Genomic DNA, 25,362 nt, shown 5'->3' on the forward strand with positions numbered 1-25,362 from the left:
GACAGACAGCTGCTACCCGTCCTGCTCTCCTCGGACTCTGACCCTCAGCGCAGGACTCAGACAGCAGCTTCATCCAACACGCGTGAGGACCAGCCCCGTCTTCCCTGCAGGAAGGCTGCACCACCGCTTGGGAGGCCGGCCCACTGCTCTGCGCCTGGTCTCGCCCCATCCAGCAGTGTGGACGGCCGGGACCTGGGCGGCTCACCTTGCACACTGTCCCTGCCCACGTCCCCATCCTGGAGGAGCGCTGCTTCCGAGCTGTCTGCCGGCTCCACGGGCTCTCCTCCGGCTCCTCCCCAGGGTCCCCGTTCCTTCTCTGTGCCCACACTGTGCACGGCGTCAGCGATCACCCGGGCCACCTCGTCGAGGTCCGGGGGGCTCCGTGTCTCCATGTCCATCTGGTGCTGTCTCGGGTCCTTCAGGAGATTTGCGGTAAGTGCTCCTAGAGGACACACACAAAGGCAAACGGACTGTGCGGTGTGTCCAGAGCCTCACGTGGCAGCCCTCTCCCCACCAACAGGCACGGGCAGTGCTCACGCTTGTTATGTTTGCTGAAGCTGAATCACACGTGACCCTCTGGCCACAACTATGGCTCAGTGTCTTTACAAAGTGGAGATGGACATGAGGCCAGTAGAGGAACTCTGACCAAACTCATGGACCCGATTAAGAGGATGGAGAGTAGGACCTCAGAGAAAACACCATCATTGTCATCACCATCAAGACCACTACCATCGTTACCGTCACCATCCTCACCATCATCCTCACCATCACCACCACCCTCCTCACCATCACCACCATCATCACCATCACCATCACCACCCTCCTCACCATCACCACCCTCCTCACCATCACCACCATCCTCACCATCATCACCTTCATCATCACCACCATCCTCACCATCACCTTCACCATTATCACCATCTCCATTATCATCACCATCATCTTCATCACCACTGTCATCATCATCACCACCATCACCGTTAACACCACTTCCATCATCATCATCACCTTCATCTTCATCATCATCGCCACCCCCTCCATCACCATCACCATCACCAGGACTTCACTGTGCTCCTTTGTTTAGAGAGCATATAGTTCACTTAATTTCTGGAGACCAACTCTCAGGCATTTGCAAACGATTCAGATAAATTCACGAGGAGCTTATTATTTGAGTCTGTCCTCATCTGGGCCTCTAACCAGGAGATACAGGCATAATCCTATGTCAGCTTCCAGTCTGTTTTCACTGAAAACAACACAAGCACAGAAAAATGTGTTCTCCTTCCAAACTCGAGGGGCTGGGGCCTGACAGCTCAGTGGGGTGCTCCGCTCACTGGCTAAATGAGAGGTGCCGCACGGCCTCCTGGGCGGCGCGGCGCTGCTCCAGCGGCTGCCTGCCTTGTGCTTGGAGAGTTCTGCCCTCCGTCCAGCTCTCCCTCCATCACGCACAACGGTCAGGCTAAGAACAAAAGGTATCAAATCAGTGCTGGCAGCAGTGAGGTGGCAGGCTGGTGGCAGGCAGGTGGCAGGCGTGGCACTCGTCGCGTGGCACTCGTCGCTCTCGGAAGGATGCCCGTGAGGTTTGTGCGACGTGGGCCTGCAGGCTCCAGTGTCTGAGAATGACAAGGGAGCAGCCCAGATGCGTGCTGGGGGCACATGCCAGACGAGCACAGACCGTCTGGGGATGGTCAGCCAGGCAGTGGCGACGTCCGTCCACGTTAACCAAGGGACTGAACCAGCAGGGCCTCTGGACCCGACGCACAGAAACAGCCTCAGCACAGTGAGAGTGGTCGGACAGTGGGCACGGTTCACACACCTGCAGCTAGGAGCTCAATTTATGATCAGGGCCAAACCGTGTGCGTTTTACCCGTTTAAACATTTAGATAGAAAACGTGGGCATAGGACTTTTTGTTACCTAAGAGTGGCCACGTTTGTGGGACTGGTCTGCGTGGTGACCGGCACTGGAGGAGGAACTGGCCCCGCAAGCCCACTGAAGGGACAGGACAGGGGAGGGCCAGCAGCTGATGGCTGCCCCCCATCAGCCCTGCTCGGCCGGAGGCTCCACCGCAGAGAACCCCAGGGACAGGACCCACGCCAGCACTGGTGGTACTCATCTCGGGCGACTGTCTTCTTCTGTCTTCATGTCTAGTGTTCGGGTTTTGCATGGTGACCGTTCATTATGTTTATAACTGGTGAGAAGGACAATGAGTGATGGTTCACAGACTCTAACTCCCACGGCGAGCGGGTCAAATGACAGAATAACCGTCTAGCGGGGAGCGCTCCCCTGGGCAGCCCAGGACGACATCTGGAGCTGGGAGCTGGCAGCTGGACATGACAATGTCTCGGTCGGGCTCTGCCACACCGCATGGTGGCCTCTGATCTCTGCTCGGCCCTCCTTCCCCTGAGCCTCTGGGTTTTGTGCTGCTTTACTCGCAGGGGTGGGGAACCGTCTCCCTGCCCAGGGCCATCTGGACATTTATCACATCATTCAGGGGCCAGACAACACTACCCACTTGAACACGGCCTGCTCTGTGTGGTCAGGCCAGTGTGGGGGCTGTGCTGGGAGCCGGTGCGGATTTCGTGAGCCTTAAGGCTTTGAAAGGCGACAGGGTGCAGGCGATGAAGAAAGGGGGGAAGACAGTCTCTTTTCCATCCTGAGCTTTTACCGAAAGAGCACTCGCCACACGCAGTGAGCCGGGGCCTGCGTGTTGGTTACATCTGGAGCACACAGGGGTGGGTGCTCCTGGAGTCCCGTCTGACGCCGAGCTCTGAAGGTTACGGCTCGTGCACGTCACATGGCGGTTTTCACTGGCTCCTCCCTTCCCGCCCTGGCGGGCAGCCCGTGGGGCATCTAGGATGCCCGGCTCTCCAGGGCCTCGCCACCCCGAGAAGTCAGGACCCACCTGCCCTCCGGCCCGCCCTTCTGGCTCCCCGCCACCTCCCTCGCAGCTACTTTAAAGGGGACAGTGGGTTCCGGGGAGAGGGCTGCCGTGCCCTGTGCCTTCACGGGGGTCTGTGCTGGGGCCCGGCGACTCTGTCTGCACTTCTCACGAGGGCCGGGGCCATGCCGATGCATGAGCACTTCCCAGGGAGCGGTGTGGAATGGAAAAGACCTGGGAGTCTGCTGTTGTGGAGCAGCCATTAAATCCCAGCAGCAAAAGGAGCCAGAGAGGTCATCTTGGGAAGCCCCTGGACTGCAGTTAGGGAGACGTTGGTCTGTTCTTGTCCATTTTCATTAACCATGTCAGGGAGACATATTTACCCCTCCTGCCTGGCTCAGCCCCTGCCCCAGCGATCTTATCTGCGCCTCTGCTCCCCCGACAGGCTCCACGTAAACTTTGCGTACAATGAATAGTTAGAGGAAGCTAGAATTTGGAGCTGAATGGCAATTTAAGACATTCGTGTCCAGGACCAATTACTGAATTGTGTTTGAATCTATACTTTGGACAGTTGGCTCTTAAAAACTGCAACTCGGCCTTGAGTGATCTAACTTTGGGGCCGCCATTCTCTCGTCAGGAAAATGAGGGGAAACAGCACTGGTTTTTAAAAAAAAATGTTTTCATTGATTTTTTTTAGAGAAAGGGGAAGGGAGAAAGAGACAGAAACATCGAAGTGAGAAACGTCGATTGACCGCCTCCTGCACGCCCCCTACTGGGGATCGAGCCCGAAATCCAGGTATGTGCCCTGACTGGGAATCGAACTGGGGCCTCTCAGTTCATGGGTGACGCTCCATCCACTGAGCCATGGCAGCCGGCAACAGCACCGTCTTTTAAGGTTGGTGTGAAGCCAACGGGGCCCTTTATGTGGAAGAACCTCGCTCACTCCCTCCGCACAGGCTGGCCTGGGGACACGAAGGACGAGAGACAGTGGCTGGCTCCCTAAGGCTCCCAGCCACGGGGTCGGGCACTGATCACCGCCAGGCAAGTGAGCCTCTGAGACTGTTGGGCCTGTTCTGGGAAGCACAGGTGCAGCTCACCTTGCTGGGGGACCGAGCGCCTTCCCCGCCGTCAAGGTGAAGTCTGACCAGCAGGCCGAGTGGCCCGCACGGTTGGCACGGTAACATGGGACACGGAGGAAAGCGTCCCCCTCACAGAAGGACATTGCCGTCTCTGAAGCCTTCTCGCTAAACACTGACCGCAGTCGGCCAAGCTTCTGGACGAGACCCTGGTTCTCAGTGAATACGAGCTGCATGTTTTCCCAGGAGGCAGTCGGCAAAATGCAGCGCAAGACTGACAGCCGTGAACTAGTTTCTACGATAAATAAATTAATAACTGCAAGGACGAGCAAAGAAACCATCCGTAGATCAAAGGCAAGGCCTGGCCGGGTGGCTCAGGGGGTTGGAGCGTCGTCCCGATACACCAAGGCTGCGGGTTCGATCCTCAGTCAGGGCACATAGAAGAAGCAACCAATGAGTGTGTCAATCAATGAAACCACAAATCTCTCAAAACAATAAATACAAATTTTAAACAATAAAAATAAAAAAATAGAAGGGGCTTAACAGATATATCTGCCCAAGCAATGGACCTCCTTGTATCCCAATTCAAAAAAAGCAGTTGCGAAGAAAATTATGACAACTGAGAAATCCGAACACTGACTAGCTATTTGGTGCTATGAAGACATCGCTGCTGGTTTGAATTGGGAGGCAGTACTGGGTGCGGCTCAGGCACGAGGCCTTATCTTCCAGGCCGGCCATACCGCAGCGCTGACAGGTGAGATCACCTGACGACGGGGACGGCGGGGACCAGGGGGCACACAGAAGCAGCGAGAGGCCAGGGGCATGTGCGGGCTCATTGCAGTCCCTCCATTTATCTTGTGATGGACGTCTTACGTGACCCCTCTTAGAGCCCACGGGGCAGCTGGGGAGACGCCCCCTATACACGGATAGCCAACTTTGCAACTCTGCCCAGGAAAAAAATGCCAACCAAGTTGTGCAGTTCAGAGGGGTCGTGGGACGTGGGGAGAACACACCCAAAGATGACGCAAAGAGGGCAGGAAGGTGCCAGGTGCTGGGGTGGGGTTCTGGGCAGCGCAGCAGGGGCAGAGGCATGCAGAGCAGGTCATCTCGACCTGACACCAGGTGGACAGCAGCATTGACCTCCTCCAGTAATGAGGATGGGGGACGGCTGAGGAGGAGAAGGGTGGTTCAAGCCAGGACGACCGGCATCACCAGACGTGCAGAAGAAAGGAGCGGGAGGGGTGGTCAGCACCATGGACAGGGCCCGGGTTCCTCCCGGAGGCCTCGGCGTCTGTGGTGAAGGTGACCTTCAGCAGCGTGTTTATGGCAGGCCAGGCGGGAGCTGCGCTGGGGAAGACCAGAACGCCCGAGGGCCCAGGAAGGCCTGCCGAGCAGGTGAAGGCAGCGATGAATGAGGAGGCAGGAGGGGTCCCAGAGCAGCACGTGGTTTAAAACGGAGAAAACTGCCCCCAAAGGGAAAAATGCTGGCGGGACGGTGCTCCTCCCGGGAGTGGCCCCGTGGACATGCCAACCCCTGACAGAGCACGTCCGTGCCGACAGCCCTAGTCAGGTGCGCGACACACACCTCCCCCTGCAGGACATGCACAGGAGAAAGCACCAGCGATGGCCTCCCTCCTTCCCTCATTACAGCCTCATTCCCTCCGCCTGGAGGCACCGGCGCGGCTGCGAGGGAGAGGGAAGGGCAGAGCGCCTCGCGGGGACGCAGCGGCGGGCAGAGCATGGAGACAGTGCTGTGTGGATGCAACCCAGCCCGTGTGCTTACACCTGTTACCCGCTTGATTTTACTGTTTGCATGTCCTCAGAGGAGAAGCTGAGTCACAGACTTTCACTTTGTAAGTCACGGTCTCAGAAAAGCCTGCGAGAGAAAGCTCAGCACCGTCTGCACCTCACAGGAGTGGGGGCCAGTCACCCCCTCCTCTCTCGGACAGAGCTGAGTCAGCCACAAGCGTGCGCGTCGCGTGTGAGCGGCACTCGGCTCAGACTGGGTGCTTCTGGGGACAGGAGAAGCATGAGTCTGTGGTCACAGTCGTGGGGAGGCGTGTGACAAGGCGAACACACTCGAGTCCCCCGTCCAGAGCACCGTGCAGCCCACAGTCCGGGGCCAGGTCTGGCCAGGGCCCCACCCTCTGCATCATCGTCAGTAAAGCCAAGAGACGGTTAGCTGTGCAGAAGGGGTTCAAGCATCACTGGGGCGCGACCCCTCCTCCCCGTCCCAGCTGCTGAGTGCCTCTGGCAGAGACACGACCACCTCCCTGTCTGCGGCTGCAGATCACGCACCTGGAAGGTGCTGTTCTCGCAGTAGCTGGCGTCTGCCCTCCAGAGCCAGTGCTGGGGGGACAGACACAGTTGGAGCCCGCCGCGGAATCTCCAGAGGGGTAGTGAGGCTGACTCACCATCGCCCGGGCCCGGGAGGTCGTTGGCATCTTCTGAGGGTGAGAGCCGTTTCCGTGAGATTCTCCAAGGCATGCGCATGAGCTCGTAGGGCGTGAGGGGCCCGGCCTTGGTGGGGGAGGCAGGCATCATGGCCAAGTAGGCGATCAGCTTCCCGATCAGAGTGCGCTTCTGCACCCTGCCGTCCCCCTTCGGGCCGAGCTCCTGGGGCTGGATCTGGCTGAGGGTCTGCGGGGGGTGGCCCTCGGGGTGCTCGGCCCGGGCGGCGGTGGCGTAGGTCAGCATGCTGTCGGCCTGTGGGTCCTCACCCTGCAAGGGGGAGAAGAAACAGCAGCAGGTGAGCCTCCGGCCACTCACGCGCAGAATGGCACTTGGTCTGGATTTTCAGGGCACTAACCAGCACCAGGTATCTGGGACGTGCACCTGTCATAGGCACCAGGCACGACCGTGGTCCGAATTCCAGTCTACGTTCACGGTTGCTCTGGCCCCCAACAACAGCTTTATTGAGATAATTCACATGCCCTGAAATGGACCCAGTTCAGTTGTTCTTAGTGCAGCCAGAGTTGTGCCAACACCACACACCATTCCACCACCACACGGATCCCAGAACACTGGAATCACCCCAAACAGAAACCTTGGCGCCTCCCCCCATCCCCCCACCCCACCGCCAGCCCTGGGCAACTGCCAATCTACTTTCATCCACGGATCTGCCTGCTTGGTACAGCCCACGAAGTGGAACCCTAAACAGGGGGCCTGTGTGCCTGGCTTCGCTCACGTACACAGTTCTCAGGTGCATCATGTCGTGTCAGGGCTGAGAAACCCCTGTGTGAAGGACACAGCGCATTTTGCTTGTCCACTTGTCAGCAGTTGGACATTTGCGTTGTTTCCACGTTGGGGCCAGTAAGAATAAGGCTGCTATGGACAAGTCTTTTTGCTCATCTTCACCCGAGGGTATTTTTTTCCATTGATTTTTTCAGAGAGAGTGGGAGGGAGTGAGGAAGGGAGAGAGAGAGAGAGAGAGAGAGAGACATCGATGTGAGAGAGACACATCCATTGTTTGCCTCCCGCACTTGCCCCAACCAGGGCCGGGGATGGAACCTGCAACCCACGTCTGTGCCCTTGACTGGATATTGAATCCACAACCCTTCTGTGCACAGGCCAACACTCTAACCTCTGAGCCACACCGGCCAGGGCTCATGGACAAGTTTTTATGTGGACATGTGTTTCCAGTTCTCTGGGGTGGACCCGAGGTTGCAACTGCTGGGTTAACTCACCGAGGAGCTGCCGGCATGTCCCCAGCACGGCCGCACCTTTCACGTCCCACCAGCAACGCGTGCCGGTTCCGATCGTTCCACCCCTCGGCTGCACCTGCCACTTGGCCATCCTCTTACTGCAGCCGTCCGGCCGCTAGGCAGTGGCTTTACTGATGACGCAGACCCCCTTCCGATACTACTCTTCACAGCGATGTTCTGCCCCAGGGACACGGCTTGTGTCTGGTTTCATGATGAAACATGATGTCGCATCCGTGACTGGCCGACACAGCCTCTCTCCGCCTCCCCCCCGTCTCCTCCTCACACACGCCATCGTTTCCCGGGGGCCGGTTCTCACGGGGGAAACCAAGGCTGAGTTGTTCTCACCTCTGGGACAGACACAGAAACAAGATATCTTGGCCTCATACCTCTGACGAAGCCCCATCCAAACTGCACGGACAGATGGTCATTTTGATCGTGAGACTCAGAGAAGGAGCAGCGGCCGCCTCAGGGGCACCCTCAGAGCTGCCTTCTCACTGGGCGCAGGTCCGTGGCCACGCGCTAGAGCCTTGCCCACTGGTGTTCCCCACACTGCCTCCCCGGGGCGCGCGGTCACTGTGGAGTCAACAGGGCCGGAGCCGTGGGATCCGCTCAGCAGCCGTCAGTCGTGGAGACAGGTGTCTCGGTCTGTCTGGCTGTTGTCAAACACATCCGGGTCCAGCCTCCCAGGACAGCTTCTGGTGCAGCCAGCTGGAGGCCGGGAAATGGGGTTGATGTGGGTTCCAGCTTCCATTCTCACACTTGACCCTTTTGAGTCTCAATCTTCTTCTGTCAAAGGAGGAGACTGGACACTATCGTAGGCTTGTCTCATTTCTGAAATGATGCGGTGTTAGCTGTCACCCAAGTGGTTTATTTTGTCTAAGTGCTGAGGTCACTGCTTTTCCTTTGGAGAAGAGAAACTGAGGTTCACGAGAGAGAAATATGAAATGTTTCCTCCACAAACATCCCCTCAAGCGTTCCCACAAATTGGGTGCAGGTGTCAATCTCCGGCTCAGCCTCAACGCCGGTTTAGAAAGGCTGTCTCGGAACGCCTGGTCAGGTCACACGCAGGGCTGGGAGCCGTGTCCAGGCCCCTCATTAACGGGCCCACGGCGACTCTGCCCTTTTCCACAAACCAGGCCCCCAGCAGCTTCTACTCAAGGGCCTGTACTGGAGCCACCTGGAGCTCCGGGCGCGGACAAGCAGGCTGGACGCAGCACCCACACCACGGCAGGACGCAGTCCGTGTGGAGGACAGGGGCAGACTATCTGTTTGGGGCTCATGCTCCGAGCCACATGGAGGTAAAGAGGGGAAAAGAGCCTTTTGGCAGGTGGTACAAACAACAGAGACTTGGAACGAAAGGACACAGCAGTTCCCGCCGGTCACACCTGGCCCTCTGCAAACCGTGCCTGCATGCGGCTTCCTCGAGGAGCTCACGGCAGCCTTTGGGGTGAGCGTGGCCCCCTGACCAAGAGGCCTGGGAGCTGGGAAGGTGAGCGGTGAGGAGAGGGTTCCCATGGCTGCTTCCCCTGTGCGGCTCCCATCTTGAAGGAGAACAGAGAGGATTCTGGGGCAGGGCTGCTGGTGTGAACCCCACCTCGGATGCTGCAAGGCCGGTGCCTGTGCTTTGGGGTGTTTGACGTCCAAGGCCCTGTGAAGTGGGGGTGTTATCTCAGAAGTGCTGGTGGCTACTCCTCCTATTGTAGGTGTTGATCTTTTTACTCCTCATCCGAGGACGTGCTCAGGGAGTGAGAGGAAGAGGGAGAAACATCGGTCAGCTGCCCTCTGTCCATGTCCCAGCCAGGGAACAAACCCGCACCCGGGCATGTGCCTGACCGGGAGTCACACTGGCGACCTCTCGGTGCCTGGATGGCGCTCTGACTGCTGAGCCCCCCGGCCGGGCGTCGCTTCGTTTTCATTCCACCTGCTCACCTCACCCCCTTCGAGCAGCAGGGCGCACAGCCCACCGAGGGCGGCATCCGCTGCGCTTTGACTCCGCTTTCAGTTTGAAATGCGCTGACTCATTTTCAACCCCCCTATTTTGAAAACGGTTTAAAGCCTCAATTCGACAAATCTATGATGTCGGGTTTCCCAAGGTGATGGTGACTAATTGTTACGACAGTAGTGGCCCAAATATGGAAATTAGCAAACCAGACGCATGAAAATTGGCTAATTGCCCGCACGCTTCCGGTACATTAATTCTTCACACTGTGTGTCAGAGGAATCCAGGCGGGCACCGTGGCGTGGTCCGGTGCGTGGGTGCATGGGGATGGCTGCCAAATCTTCCCACTGACACGGAACTGCTCTGGGTACATTCCGCGCCGGCCTGACTCACACAAGACGGGCAGCGTCTGCTCACGCACACGTGCCCTGTTAGCCGAATGAAGGTGTCAGCGAGGGGAAAGGCTTGTTTGGAGATGGCCGATCCCGTCCGCTCAGCTCTGTGTGACCTACACAGCTGGGGCCGCTACTCACCTCTGAGATTCACTTTTACCGCCTGCAAAACTTAGAGAATATTTTTTTTTCTTAAAGCAGTTGTGAGGATTAGGGAGAATATAGATTAAAATGCCCAGTTTAGCACGGGCTCAGAGCAGGTGTTCATCACCTCCGCCAGCATCACCTTCATCACCACCATCATCACATCAGCACCACCACCACCACCACCACCACCACCACCACCTCAGTGGCATCACAACCACTACTGCTGCTGTGTGCCAAGCTCTGGACTATATTCTATGGGGAAAGAACAACTCAAACATGGACCTGTCCTCAAACAGCTTGCAGACGGAAATGCATGTTAAGTCATCAGTAACTGTGATGGGAAGACATGATTAAGGGTCAGGGATGTGGAGTTTGGAAGGAAGTGACCAGACTCAGCTGGGGAATCCAGGCAGCTCCCCAAGGCCAGATGGCACATGTCCCAGAGCTACAACCTGTGCTGGCACCCCTACCCTCCAACAGTGAGACACTCATTGATGTGGGCCCCTGCTCCCAGCTTCGCCAGGGCCAGGGTCCCAGGGCTAAACGTTAGGCCTCCTTCCTCTCCTGGAAACCCACCCTCCCAGTCCCAGGTGCACAAGGACGGATTCAGACAGCCAGGAAGGCCCGGAGGCCCTCGCTGTCCCCATGCCAGCCACCACTGAGTGGATGAGACCTGTCTGCGCGCTGGTCACTCATGCTCATCAGATATTCTTTGGTGCCCAGGATCCAAAACAAATGAGGAGCCCAAACCGGGCCATCTTTCGACCACACAGCAAACATTCTCGTTTGTCTCGCAGCCGGAAGGCAGCGCTGACAAGCACCTTGATCGAGGTGTGCTCGCTGCCGCGTGACATGGCATGTAGCCGTGGGCTGTCTGCGGGCTCCTAATGAGACGGCCGTGATGCCACTGGACGCAGCGAGATCTGGGAGCTGCTGGGGGAGGTCAGAAACCCCCCTCCAGCTCATTACTGCAGAGCCCGGTTACTTCACTGTGCCTCCCTGTGCTCAGCCATAGGGGGCGACGGTGGCAACTTGCTCTCTCTCTCTCTCTCTCTCTCTCTGACTTTCTCTCCCCCTCCACCCACTTCTCTCCCTCTCAACGCAGTGAAAGGTTGTCAGTGCTGAGCAGGGTTCGGGCTCTCAGAGGCCCACCCATGTGCAGGGGAGAAGGCTGGAGGCGTCGTTCTTACTGACAGCGCTGTCACCAGGACAGAGAAACGCATTCAGAGGAGCCTCGCGCTGGTCTATCTTTGTCACCGAGGTGCAGATCTTTAGTTAGAAAAGAGCCCCAGACTGTTTTGTACAGAGTGCACGAAATCTATGAGGCTGCAGAGGTGTTAAGTTCTGAACCACTGGATCGATGAATTTTGCAGAAAGCCGGCCGTCGGACGAGGTGCGATGTTAGATCATGGCCTTCTGCCCAGGACGCTCCATTCCGCAGGCCAGGAATTACTGCAAGATCACTGATGACCCGGAGGGGCTGGTCCTTCTCCTCCCCTCCCTCTCTGCACTCCCTTCCTCCTCACCTGCGCCTCCTGGTTTGTGCCCCGCCCTCTCCGGGAGCTACACCTAGAGCCTCGTCCCACATGTAAGCCAGGGGGAGGGGCCGAAGCAGAGAGCTGCCTCCACCTGTTTGTGCGCCTCGGGAAGCAGGGGCCAGTCCAGCAGCGGTCACAGCGTGGGCCAGGCCTACGGCCGCTGGGCTGGGCTGGGCTGGGCTGGGCTGTGGCCCTGTGTGTTCTCATCCTTGTTGACCCTGAGAACAACCCCACACTGTGGACACACGACCTGGACGAGGTGACAAGATGTCCCTCGAGGAAGGAGCAGAGCTGGACTTGCCCCTGGCGTCTGCCTGGGCTGTGCCACAGGAGCCTTGGACTCTGCTGACATCTGTGACGGAAAACGACACAACTCGGGCTCAGCTGAGTTCCCAGGAGGGTCCTTGGTGACTTGGTGTGGGGCTGAAAACAATAAACATGAAAAAGCTGACCGAGAATTTCTGGGTCCTGCCATTTCTGTAGCCCCGGTCTTCCTGAGACAGGTTGTGTTTCGCCTCCACTTCTGAATGTAGAATTCGAAACTGACGAGCTTTTCCTGAGAACCTAAAGCTGTTCAAGCTGCTGGTCTTCTAACGAGAGCCCACGCTTCCGGCTTCTCCCCAGGAAGTGCGTGTCCCCCTCGCCCCCGGGACGCCGCTCAGCCTTCTCTTTAGCTTTGGTTTTCCCCGGTGAGAGCATCATCTGCCTGAGTTTGGTTTCCTCTGAGTTTATCCCGCTTGACATTTATTAAGCTCCTTAGACCTTTGTGTTGATGACTTTTATCCACGTGGGGAAAAGCTCGGCCAGTATTTCTCCAAATATCTCCTCTGCCCGTCTCCTCTCTCCCTGTAGGACTCCAGCTGCGCACCTGAGGGACTGTTTGATGTCGTCCATAGATCTGTTTTACATTTTCACCACCTCCAGGGTCTCGGTGTTTAATTTTCATCATGTCTACTGACCGACTGAGCATTCACTGATTCTCTTCTCTGCTGTGTCCAGTGCACCACTGAACGCACAGATGACGTCTCTGTTTCTGATCTTATTGCTCCCGTGTCTAGTCTTCCCTTCTGGTTCTCTGTCATTGCTCCCGTGTCCAGCCTTCCCTCCTGGTTCTCTGTCATTGCTCCCGTGTCCAGCCTTCCCTCCTGGTTCTCTGTCATTGCTCCCGTGTGCAGCCTTCCCGCCTGGTTCTCTGTCATTGCTCCCGTGTGCAGCCTTCCCGCCTGGTTCTCTGTCATTGCTCCCATGTGCAGTCTTCCCTTCTGGTTCTCTGTCATTGCTCCCGTGTGCAGCCTTCCCGCCTGGTTCTCTGTCATTGCTCCCGTGTCCAGTCTTCCCTCCTGGTTCTCTGTCATTGCTCCCGTGTCCAGTCTTCCCTCCTGGTTCTCTGTCATTGCTCCCGTGTCCAGTCTTCCCTCCTGGTTCTCTGTCATTGCTCCCGTGTCCAGTCTTCCCGCCTGGTTCTCTGTCATTGCTCCCGTGTGCAGTCTTCCCTCCTGGTTCTCTGTCATTGCTCCCGTGTGCAGCCTTCCCTCCTGGTTCTCTGTCATTGCTCCGTGTCCAGTCTTCCTTCCTGGTTCTCTGTCATTGCTCCCGTGTGCAGCCTTCCCTCCTGGTTCTCTGTCATTGCTCCCATGTCCAGCCTTCCCTTCTGGTCCTCTGTCATTGCTCCCGTGTCCAGTCTTCCCTCCTGGTTCTCTGTCATTGCTCCCGTGTGCAGCCTTCCCTCCTGGTTCTCTGTCATTGCTCCCGTGTCCAGCCTTCCCGCCTGGTTCTCTGTCATTGCTCCCGTGTGCAGTCTTCCCGCCTGGTTCTCTGTCATTGCTCCCGTGTCCAGCCTTCCCGCCTGGTTCTCTGTCATTGCTCCCGTGTCCAGTCTTCCCTCCTGGTTCTCTGTCATTGCTCCCGTGTGCAGCCTTCCCTCCTGGTTCTCTGTCATTGCTCCCGTGTCCAGTCTTCCCTCCTGGTTCTCTGTCATTGCTCCCGTGTGCAGCCTTCCCGCCTGGTTCTCTGTCATTGCTCCCGTGTCCAGTCTTCCCTCCTGGTTCTCTGTCATTGCTCCCGTGTGCAGTCTTCCCTCCTGGTTCTCTGTCATTGCTCCGTGTCCAGTCTTCCCTCCTGGTTCTCTGTCATTGCTCCCGTGTGCAGTCTTCCCGCCTGGTTCTCTGTCATTGCTCCCGTGTCCAGTCTTCCCGCCTGGTTCTCTGTCATTGCTCCCGTCTTCCCACCTCCCTCACTCGGTCCTCTGATCTGTTTGCCTTAGTCCCTGAGATGGCCTTTTCTGCTCATTGTAACCACCGAGCTGCACCTGGGTCTCCTGCTGTTGCCTCCTTCCTTCCCTGACCACGTGTAGCACCTTCTTCTCCTTCTCGTGGCCTCCAATTGTCACCTGCACGTGGGGACTCTGTGTAAAAGTACGATACAGAGCGAAGCAAATCCACTCACCCTGCGGCACTGCGTCCCGCTCTGCCAGTGGCTGAGTGGGCGCCGCCACGCAACTCGGCTGAAGCGATGCTGGTCTTGTTGCCAGGCGGTCAGAGCAGGCACTGCTGGCCACGGGCTGAGGGCAGGCGCAGGGCCTCTTCCTCGGCGGGGCGGGGCCTCGGCTCTGAGGCCCACGGCGCTGTGCAGACCGCTGTTGTCTTCTGACCCACGGGCGCTCTCTCTGACTCAGATGAAACCCAACATGTCCACCTTTCTGCACCCTCACGACAGACCTTTCTGCCCCCCGCCGCCCTGTCCCTTCAGAGGGTCACTGAGGTCGTTCAGAAAGCCCTGCAGTTCCTCGGGAGAACTTCTCTGTGCCCGCCCCTTCTCACACCCTCCCGAGGACTGTCTCGTGGACTCTGCCCCTCGCGTCAGTCTCCACGCGCTGTCAGCAGCTCCTGAGCTGAGGCTGCGCCCCTCCTGTCCGCCCCTCCGTGTGAGAGCAGCCGCGCTCTCCCAGCTCATCGCTGTCTGCATGGCGTTCATCCAGGCTCTTCGTATCCTCAGCTCTGAGCGTGTTTTGTTCCGGCTGTGATCCAGGGACTCACCTGGATTATTCATGTTGTTAGGGTGGCACTGGGTTGTCCCTTGATCATCTGACTTTTAAGTCCCTCTGCACATCTTCACGGGTGACTGCCAGCTGTGTCTGCAGCGCCTCCTGTGAGAGCCCTCGGCGACCCCCACCTCCCTGCAGCCCTGCTCTGCTTTAGCCCCTTGTGTCGCCTGCCTCCCGCCCCCAGGGCAGCGACTAACTTCCATCTTTCTGATCCCGGCACCTGGCACAGGCCCTGCATGTTGAAATGCTGAAAACAGCGTTTCCGAAAGAAATCCGTTCATTCATGGCCAAAGCAGGGGTTTCGGTTCAGCCCTGCTCAGCACTGTGGAGCGAGTGGGGGCTCAGTGTTCTCTCTCACCCCACTGACCCGGCCCCGCGGTGGTCGGCACAAGCAGGGGGCGACCGCACCGACGAGTGGTCGGGGAGCTTGGTGAATGCGGGTGCAGGAGGGGACTGCGTGCGCCCCCTCTCGGTCTGTCCTGATGTGGGTGGTCTGAGAGCCTCCAGACGACATAGTCAGAGCCCTTCTCTGCCTCTGCGAGAGTCAGACTTCTGATGACAGATACACAGAGAAAAGGGATGGATGAAACGATGCGTCAGAAATGGGTGGCCCCTCAGCAGTGCACAGAGCTTAAATTTCCGAGGAAAACAGGTCGTCCAGGAGGTGGGGTCAGAAAGCACAGCCCCCATGCTGCTGGCCGAGGTGGGCAGGGGCCTCATGGCGGCCGCGGTCACATCTGGTGCTACACGTGGTCTGGTCTTCGTGTCTCCAATAGACGGCTGAGAGCGTTCTCTTCACTCGAACACTGGACACGGGACAGATGGGTTCTAGGTTTTCATGCACTTTGCAGTGTTGAGAAGCCTCCCTCCTACACAGAGGAAAACCCCCTAAGCCAAAACGCCGCCACGGGCTCACTCTCTGAACAGCCCTGTGAGCCCCGCGATGAAATGGCCGTGGTTGCTGGAGTGACCGGAGAATCGGCTACTCCAACCGGGACACTTCTGACAGGGACAGGGCGGCTCCTCAGTAACTGTGGGAGGGCAGGTACAAACCACCTGTACCGGGGACGCTGCGCGGCCAGCGCTCCAGGTGCGGGCGTCCGACACCACCGAAGCCAGGCCTGGGAGGAGGTGGCAGGTGGCTGCTGATGGGACCAGCGCCAGCCCCCCTCCCACTCCCTTTCTTGAACTGGAGAGCAGGTCGGGCTGTGGGCAGGGATGGGGCGCTGTTCCCCCAGACGTATCCCAGGGACCCTGGGTGTGTCAGGGCTGTGGACTCGCACCCACGAGCTCAGCCCTTTCAACACCCCAGTCGTAAGCTCCTGAAGGGGTAAAAGGTCCCCGCGGACACCAGTCACACATTTGACATGGCGGGCAGGATCCCAGCGCTGGTGATGTCCGAGGGTCAAACTAGACTCTGCAGGGGGGAGGAGAGAACTCAACCCCCCCCCCCCCAACAGGCACTTGGCAGATGAGACTGTAGCAGAAACACTCACGGGCCTGAGGTTCTCCTCGTGAGAAGCAGCACTCTGTCTCCCAGGGAGCTGCTCACAGCCGCTCACCCGAGACCCACAGCACCGCTCCCGCCCCCACTTGCTTTGAGTGCAAACGGTAGGACACGTGGCAGAGAACCGAGGGCCCCACTCAGTACCCTCCAGGTGAATTTCATGCCATTTCTTGTCCGGGAGCAACTTCTACTCTACATCTGACGTTTTCCTTCGAATATGAGGGTGAAGTTCGAACGATAACCAGACTGAAGAGACGCGTGATGGTGGGTTCAGGGCACGTCCCTGTTTCCGGCCCAGGAAGCCAGCACGACAAGTCGGGTCTGTCGCCGTCCAGTGCAGAAAGGTGCTCAGCTGCCCCACAGAGAAATGTCAGCTCACTTCCTTTTGCTCCTACTGCTGAGTCTAGAACTTTTAACAACTCTCCCCTCCCATCCTTGGTCACCAAAACTGTCCACCAAAGATGGACCGCACACGGGCCGTCTTACCAGTTATTCCTGCCCAGCGCCTGGGGACACGATGCGTCTCCATCACAGGAAAAGGCACAGCAGGAGCTGAGGCCCAGCCTGACGCTTCCTGTCCCTCCTGAGGGAGACACACCAGGGGTGGGGTGGGGGGAGGACGTCTCCTGTCTGTCTGCACCCAAGACGCCAGCGTGCACAGGACCTGCAGGGTGTCGCTTCTCCTCCACGTGCACCATGGGCTGAACAAATGGAGCCTGCCCTGCGCGGCGGCCTGCGCGGCAGCCTGGGTGGCAGCGGTGCATCAGATCAGACCGATGAGTCTGCTCCGTGAGCACACGTGCTCTCCTCGGATTCTCCTGTAGGGTGGAGAACCCCACTAAGGGTGCAGCTGCCGGTTTTCAGGCTCTTGACCTAATTCCCATCTTGTCTTTGAAAGACATCTTGTGAATGACAATGACAATAACGACTGCTAACGACCAACCTCCTGGGGCTCCCCGTGTTTTCTGGCTGGGTCCTCGCAAAGGCTTACTGGCCATTGTCATCCCATTTTGCAACAATGGCCCGATGACCCGGAGGACAGAGAGGCTGAGCAGGGTCCTGGAGCCACACAGCCAGTGGGGAGCTGGTTCTGTGCCCACCCCGGGGTGTACGGCTCCTCTCCCAGGACACGCCCACTGTCCGCCCCACAGCACCGGGGCGGCTGGCTCACAGGAAGTGCTTGGGTGATGTCAGTGAGCACCATTTAGGGCCCCGCCGAGCTACCTCCCGCAGTCCACACAAAAGGCTCTGAAATGCATTTCGGTCTGGCCAACAATCCAGGTTTTGGTGACCTTGACCCTTCCTGCCCGACCTGCGGTCCCCCTTCAGGACCCCAGACCCTGTGCCTGCACGTCTGTGAGGACGGAAGACCCCACCTCCACAGCAGGCTGGATTCTGAGAACCAGGCACAACTCAGGACGCCCAGATGCTCCAGGGAATCCTGTGGCCACTGTCCCTCTCAGTGGGACACGGAGGAGCTAGCGCTGGCCATGCTGCCGGCCGCCTGTCCCGTGTGAGCCGGGGTGAGCTCAGGGGTGCGTTCAGGCCTCGTTATGGAGCCCCTCCATTCACACGGGGCTGATGGACTAGGGGCTCCAGGAGGCAGCGGGACAACAGATGTCTCTTCCCTGGTGCTGCCCCCGAGGTGCGGAAGTGACCCAGCTTCTCACCTCCGCCCACACCTCCCCTGGCGCCACCTGGTGGGGTGCAGCTCTCTGTGGACACGCCGCTGGCCCTGGTGTGTCGCGGGGCTCACTCAGACCCCACATCACGCTGAGGCCTCATCCGCGGTGTGGGCTCTACCAGGAGCCCATGTGGCCCAAACATACCAGCCCAGCACTGGTTTAAATGGTTTCAGCATCTCATAACAGGTGCGTAATTGTAAAGGTGGCCCAGGTGGCTTCCCACGTGTTTCCAAGAGCCACGGCTGTCTGACGGGGCTCCGGGGGAGCCTGAGGGCAAGTGGGACACGGCCAGACGCACCCCCCCCAACAGTCACTCCTGCCGGCCTGACAGAACTGACGTCCAGAAAGGACGTGTAAGCCGCGCTGTCAAGTCCCCCACCACCACCCTCAGGGTGCGGACGGTCCTCTGCCCGAGGACCATGCCCAGCACCCAGCCCTCACCCAGGCAGCTCAATCCGGGGCCCCAGTGAGACGAGCTGTTGCAAAAACCACACTTTCCCACAGGAAGTCCGTTGGGCTGATTCTCTGTGTTCTTGAATGTGCTTCCACCCAGAAACGGCTCTAGAGCAGGTCGGCGCCGACATAAGGGAACCTCCACCGGGGCCGGCACAGGCGGTGCCCGGGCCTGGCGCCCACGCAGATGCCACAAGGGCCAGGCGGCCAGGAGGAGCGGCTTCTGGGACAGGGGCAGCCGGGCACCTAATCCCAGCACAGCAGGGTCTCTGTCATCCTCCCTGGCAGCTGAGGGCCCACTGCTGTCCCAGGTCCCTCCCCAAAGTGGGCCCAACACCCTGCCGCCTCCAGGCGTCTTGTCTGCACAGCGCATGGTGGGCTTTCTGGAGCTCCGGGGCCTGTCCAGTGGAGGAGACCCGAGGACCCCCGCCCGATGGCAGCGGGGAGCACGGAGGGGCTCAGGTGGGTGGGCAGCCCCTGCTGGACCTGGGGACGCCGCTCTGCACATGGCCCACCCCTCACTCTACGGCCCACCAGCCTGGACGGAACACGAGGAACACTGAGGTTCCACTGAAGATACAGGAAACACCCCGCGTGCACCCAGAGTCCCGGTGGACTGGGTGGTGGGCACATGACGCAGTATACAGATCACGTTTCTGAGAAATGTACACTCAGACCCTGCATGATCCGATTACCTAATGTCACCTCAATAAATTTTTTAAAAATCTCAATAAAAAAGAATCCCACGGGTGACACCCAACCCAGACCCCAGAGAGCTGCGAAGGTCACCTGAGCGGCTCGTCTGTCCTGCTTCATCCTGGGGAGCTCATCCGGGGCCGCGGCCTGGGACAGGGCCTCCAGGTACGGCAGGTAGTGCTCAAGGGCCTTGGCCAGCGCGAGGTCGCTCTCCGGACTGTACCCCCTTTCGTCACCGGCACTTGGCTTTGAGCCCCTGAAAGAAAAGAGCCATGAACCAGCCGCGAGGCGTCCGTCAGCTGCCACCCCCGCTGGGCCCGCTGCTGGACCGTGAGAAATGCAGGTGGGGCGGCTTCAGCGGCCCCACGAGGACCGGGCATTGGCCAGGCAGCTCGCCCTGGCTGGGGTTCGAGTGTCTCGCGTGCCCACATCTGTGAGTGGCAGCACCACGTGGTCGATGGGCTGCTGAGCCACAGACCTGTGGACTCGAGGCTGAATCACCACCTCCTGCTGCTCTCGGCCCTTTGCCTGCACATCAGCGCAGCCCCCAGCTTGACCTGAAAGTGTGCCCACTGCACCCGCCCCGGGGTGGACAGTCCCTGCTGCTCCGACCCCACCCACTGGGATCCTTGGAAAAGGTAAACAGAGGGATTGCTAGAAAGGCCAACCATAGGCTAGTTCCCTGTCACTCATGTCTTAGCTGCCTCCCCCGACCACCCAGTCACTGCCCATTAGATGCTCTTAGTTTATTATTTTTAGCGTTTATGACTAGCTGAAATTCCCTCCTTTACGTAAATATGCACTTTTTATTGACAGATACCCTCTGCTGGCATGTAGGCTGCCTGGGAGGAGGAACCACACTTTTCCATAGCTCCCCTATTTGCGGCTCCGACCCCAGAATTCACAGTAGGGCCTGACACCGTAGATGCAGAGAAAGTAGGTGCTGGTGGAATAAACGAACCGAAGTCATCCATGAACTTCTGGGTTCATGGCGTTAGCTCCAAACACTCACATCGGGGACCTGGTAAGGAACACTTATTCTAGCACCAGGGACTGTGCCTCTGATACTGAAAACAGTATCACAGAAAGTGAACTTAGGACAACAGAACTGATCACTGTGGTGTAATGAGAGTGATGCAAATTACGGGCGTATTTGAAAGAAAAGGTCGTATTTCTTTCTTTTAAGGAAATACATTTTTTAAATGATGTGAAAACATAACAGTCTCTGTTCTCTCCGACAACCACAAATGCTGCTTGTGTGGGAAGAACTGGACACATTTCCCCGTCAACCGCACCTAACCTCACGTTGCTCTCGCTAGACCAGGTGTCCAGTGCTGCAGCGATTTTAGAATAATTAATGATAATAATTGCTCCCTGACATTGGCACAGCCCTGCCTGTAGGGGGCGCTGCACACTGAACGCACGGATCTTCACTTCAGCAAATGCTGGGTTTTAAAGTTCGTATTGTTGGTGTCTTCTCCCAGAAGTACCCTGGGTGTCAGACAAGAACATCCGGTGGCCAGAAGGAGGGTACAGGTCAACACGAGGCTCAAGAAAAGGGGTGCGAGCGAAGGACCAGGCGCCTTCACCATCTTCTTCATTTCATTCCATCCTTTCTCTGCTGGTTTGGTATTGAGAAAGAGCTGGTTGATTTTCACTTTTATTTACAACAAAATAATACCAAGCATGACCAAGTTTTATGATAGCTTCAGAAAATGAGGTGTTTTGATGCAGAAATGTTAGTCCTCCAGCTCTCCGCGCACAGGAGGGACTTGGAAAGAGCATGAACTCGAGGAAAGGGGCAGCCAGCCCACTGAGAAGGCGGTGGGACCTCCAAGGTCACGGCCGGCAGCTGGTCTGTCTGGACAGCGCCTGCGTGGGCGCTGCGGGTCCCCTCCGCACATGGCGCTCTGGTCCTCTGTGCGGGTCTTCACCGTGAGGCGGGCTCTCGCGGTGACTCATCGTGGATTTCCCACTTCGGGTCATGGAGAGCAGGCTCCCCGCTGTGTTCACGCGGAGGCTGAGTCTCCAGAGGAGCAGATCGCTGGTGTGAGGTGCGCGGTCTGTACGCATTTCCTGAAAGCTGGGACTCAGAAAAATCTTCATGTTTGTGTTTATTGTCTCCATGGACAGAATTGTTCTGTTTCTTTTTCTCATGACTTTTTAAGTGACCCTGGCTCCCTCTCCATAGGCACATACACAACCAGGAGCCTAGTTCTTCACATCTCAAATGCGACCCTTTCCCTATTTTTTTTTTTTTTTTTAATCCTCACCTGAGGACATTTTTCCATTTTTTGTTCAGATAGAGTGGGAGGGAGAGAAAGAGAGAAAAACATCGACGTGAAAGGGACACATCGAGTGGCTGCCACCCATACAACCCAACCAGGGCTGGGGACAAACTGCAACCAAGATACATGCCCTTAGCGGGAACCGAACCCTGGTTTCTCTGGACCGCAGGCCGACATTCTAACCACTGAGCCAAACCGGCCAGGGCTCCCTATTTTTTTAATGGATAAAATTTCATGTCTTGTGTTGTTTGTCTAATTTAACCAAAGTCAATTTACTCCTCTATTACTGTGTCCATTTTTCTTACTAATTGCTAATGAATGCAGACAGAACCATCCCATAAACCTGCCTTTAAATAGTCTTATTCATCTTCCTGTGCTGGCTGCTTGTTTGTGACACACTGTCCATCACTGTTGAGCTACATTGTAGCAGTTAACTTGCAGGCTGACTTTGCCCTTATTTGTGACACATTGTCCATCACCGTGTTGAGCTACACTGGAGCAGTTAACTTGCAGGCTGACTTGGCCCTGTCATTTGGCAGGAAGTACATCAAACTTTGTAAGTACACATTTTCTACTTCAGTGGCTCCACGTAGGTCTCCACTACTCTTTCCACGTGTGTGCCCTGACCTGCAGGCTCCAGATAATAGGAGATGCTTTAAGCTGTCACCCAAATTGCTGGAGAAAGAAAAAATTCAAATTGTAAACAGAATCTTGGCAAAGCAGACACAGGGAACCTGTTCTCATCCCTTTCTCGGCCACTCTAACCTCACATAGGAATCACTGGGGGCCGGGATTTGCTTGTGGTCCCCGTTCTCCGTGACATTTCTGGTTCGTCATGCCCTGTGGCCTCCAGGTCCTCTCCTCCAGGTCTCAGGAGCTCGCAGGGTCCTGGGTCCTCCGCTCCTTCCACAAGCAGAGCTTTGCCGAGTGTCCACACGGTGCCTCCACCAGTCAGCCTGAAGACTGTTCCAGCTCGCCCCCCAAATGGGTCCCTGCTTTGGGCTTCATCTCCTAACCAGCAGCAGTCTTGTAAGAACAACGCCGAGGACTGTCGCCCTGGCTGGTTGTGGACAATTACAAATGTACTGAGTCCAGGGCGCCCTGGAAATGCCCTGTGGAAGGGAGACGTCGGCTGGACTCCAGTGGGCGTAGCTACTCATCCATATTCAGCCGTGAGAGTGATTACTTGCCTTCCCTCCTCCTTCCCTAACAGACACTGGCCTGGAGAAAGTCACACGCAAGGCGGCAGGGTGACTTCATCACGCTGACTACCTTCCTAAGCACATCAGGAGCTGCTCCTCACTCGGTCTCCCCGATTCTCCTACCCTCTGTTCTTCGACCTTCCGGAGCCACCCAGCCCACCCCTCCCCTGGGTGGTGCTCAAGGCTGCTGGGAGGGTGCACGACCCTCAGGTGAATCCTCATGGAGCGGGAAGAAGTGGCTGGTGCTTCAGCGCCTGGTGCCGTTTACAGACTGGTGTGGAGAGTCTGAGCTCATTCAAGACAGCTTGACTTAGGTTTTGGTGTGTGTGCTTTTAACAGCACCGTCTTACGTACGCTCACAGACTGCAACGGCACACTGTTGTGATGAAGGAGGCCGCTGGGGAGACGTTCTGGGCACAGGAGACACACAGACAAAGCTCCTGCCCTCAGCTCAGTCTGGCCAGCGAGGTCTGGCACGGTGAACGTGTCTTCCGTGAGCACACGCCCTTCACGTGCCACGGGACTTGGAAATAACATCTGGTGGCTCAGGGTACTTCATCGGTCAGACGGACATGAGCACCCATTTTTCTGTTCCTGAGACTTTTCTAACAAAAGGCTGTGGATTTAGAATAATCCCTCGGGGGGAAAATACACTTTCCAAACTCAGTGTTTAGAGAAAGTCCTTTCCCCTCGTTATAAACACGAAGGACACAGCACAGTGGCCCAGCACTGAGGCCGTCCCGGCTGGCCCACCGAGGTCTGTGTCTGCACTCAGCTTTCGACCTCCCTGTGTCTCGACTTCCGCACCCCCCGCAGTGAGCGGTGGGGAGGGAAGGAGATGGTGCAGAATAAAATATTCAGCTCAGTATCAGCTGCTGCATTTGGGAACAGGAAGATTTTATGATTAAATTCTGCTTTTTGTACTAAACTGAACACAATTCTCATGGGAAACGAGAATTCTTGACTTCTCTGCTTTCAACCAAGGTTCCGGAGTCTCAGGACTTTTCCAAGGACCTCGGGGGAGAGGAGGGAGGACCCTTGGTGTGTCCATGGGCGAGAAGGGCATCTCGAAGGAGGGTCACCTGTGCATCCTTCTCCCATGGGCTCGGACACAATGGGGAAAGGAAGCACCCCTCTTCCTCACAGACACCCCAACTTTCTGGAACCTCCACACCAGGAAGACGGTGGTGCTCTGTGTTACATTAGAAGAGAAACAGGTTTGGTGGATGCTGGTTGTGCCGTCAGCAAGGAGACACGACCCAGTCCACGTACCTGGCTTGGTGGGCAGCAAGGAGACACGACCCAGTCCACGTACCTGGCTTGGTGGGCAGCCTCAGGAGGCCGCAGGTGGGTTCTGGGGAGGTGCGGCCGTTCCTGGGCCAGCAGGTGCTGGGCGGGGTCATCCTGCCACGTGAAACCTGTGGGGAAATCGCCAAAACCACGTGTGACTTGGAAGTGAGCCAAAGCTTGTGAGGTGTCACGGGGACCCCCGCCCCCAGCACTGTGGGCGAGCCCGCCCGGGCCCTGCGGCTGACTGACGAGTTGTCTCCCCACAGAAGCTCCGGTTTGCAGAGGCTCGGACCAGGAGTGCAGTGGCGCTCCACTGCATGAGAACCATCAGGCTCAGTATCCCGGTGAGAGGAGAGATTCTGTCCCTGCGAGGGACGTGAACCTTTTTCCCTGGGACGGTTCTGGTCGTGGCAAAGACGGTCTCACCGAGCGCACAACTGCCCCCTCGCCACCACCCTGTGACTTGTTCCCCGCCCCAGCCCACTTCAGAGCCCCACGCTTGGAGTGAAATAAGAGGTATTGTCACTATGAACGCAATTATCATGGGGCTTAATGTACTGTATCTGGGAGCCAATTACATTGTATTTATACTCAAATGTTATGACAAAGAGCCTTATTTATAACAAGGGCGAAGTGGTTATGAAGGCAAAATCCGTGTGATTATGTATTAATTACACGCACTGCAGATCACATGATAATTATGCTCGGAATTACCAAATAACTCCCCAGAATAATTATTATGCAATTTGTACATTTTAGATCTTATGGTAACACTTTAGCACTTAGAACTACCCCATGCAATTATCCATAATTATCTAATCACTAAATATCATGTAATTACAGAGATATATTTTTATGCCCTGTACAGAAACACATTACCAAAATCTCCAACTCAGGACGGCCCGCGCTTGTGCGTGTGAGCGTGTGCGTGCAAGGAGGCCTGGACCTGCTGAGCACCCGCATGCTCGGCAGGACAGAAACCGCGGCTCAGGAGACACAAGGTCCTTCCTGAACACACTTGAATACTTGTTTCAAATGCAAATTTAACATTTTTAAAAACATGTACAAATGGCAATATTCAAACAGCGGGTGCAGTTCTAACCCTGAGAAGGCTCAACGGCATTACCCAAAGTGGGAGCTGCTGGGAAATGTCCCCCTCAGCCGGCCTCCCCAGAAACCTGTTCTGGGCGCTGTTTGGAACACAACATTTAGAGAACCGGCCGCTGCAGGGGGACCCGGCCCCGTGGTCACTGTTATGCCTCTTTCAGGATTAAACGTTCTTAATAATACCCAAGTTGGTTCCATTTGCTAAAAGCAACTAAAAACCACCCGCAGACTCTGTGTGCGTCTGTGGCTCTCACGGTCCCTGCCGAGCGCTGTGGGTTCACAGTGCTCCAGCTTCACCAGCGTCCCCGAGGGACGGCCTGAGCAGCAACATCTACCTGGAAACAGACAATCAACAGCCAAACGGAATGTCCCATGATAAAAAAAAAAAATTTAATTTAAATAAGAGAATTTCAATCTTA

The 25,362-nt window shown here is 57.0% G+C and overlaps 1 protein-coding gene across 1 annotated transcript in view; it reads right to left on the reverse strand.

Annotated features, from left to right (window-relative positions):
- Window positions 1-25,362, reverse strand: part of PTPRN2 (protein tyrosine phosphatase receptor type N2) — a 385,447-nt gene that overhangs the window by 224,886 nt on the left and 135,199 nt on the right. Inside the window, exons 4-7 of the mRNA XM_036246374.1 lie at window positions 23,862-23,964; window positions 19,150-19,312; window positions 6,367-6,673; window positions 206-442 (exon numbers count right to left, since the gene is read on the reverse strand). Coding sequence (XP_036102267.1) covers window positions 206-442; window positions 6,367-6,673; window positions 19,150-19,312; window positions 23,862-23,964 — 810 coding nt within the window. The remainder of the gene's footprint in view (window positions 1-205; window positions 443-6,366; window positions 6,674-19,149; window positions 19,313-23,861; window positions 23,965-25,362) is intronic.

Source organism: Molossus molossus, unplaced genomic scaffold (assembly GCF_014108415.1).
Source record: "Molossus molossus isolate mMolMol1 unplaced genomic scaffold, mMolMol1.p scaffold_m16_p_7, whole genome shotgun sequence".
Classification (NCBI taxonomy): Eukaryota; Metazoa; Chordata; class Mammalia; order Chiroptera; family Molossidae; genus Molossus; species Molossus molossus.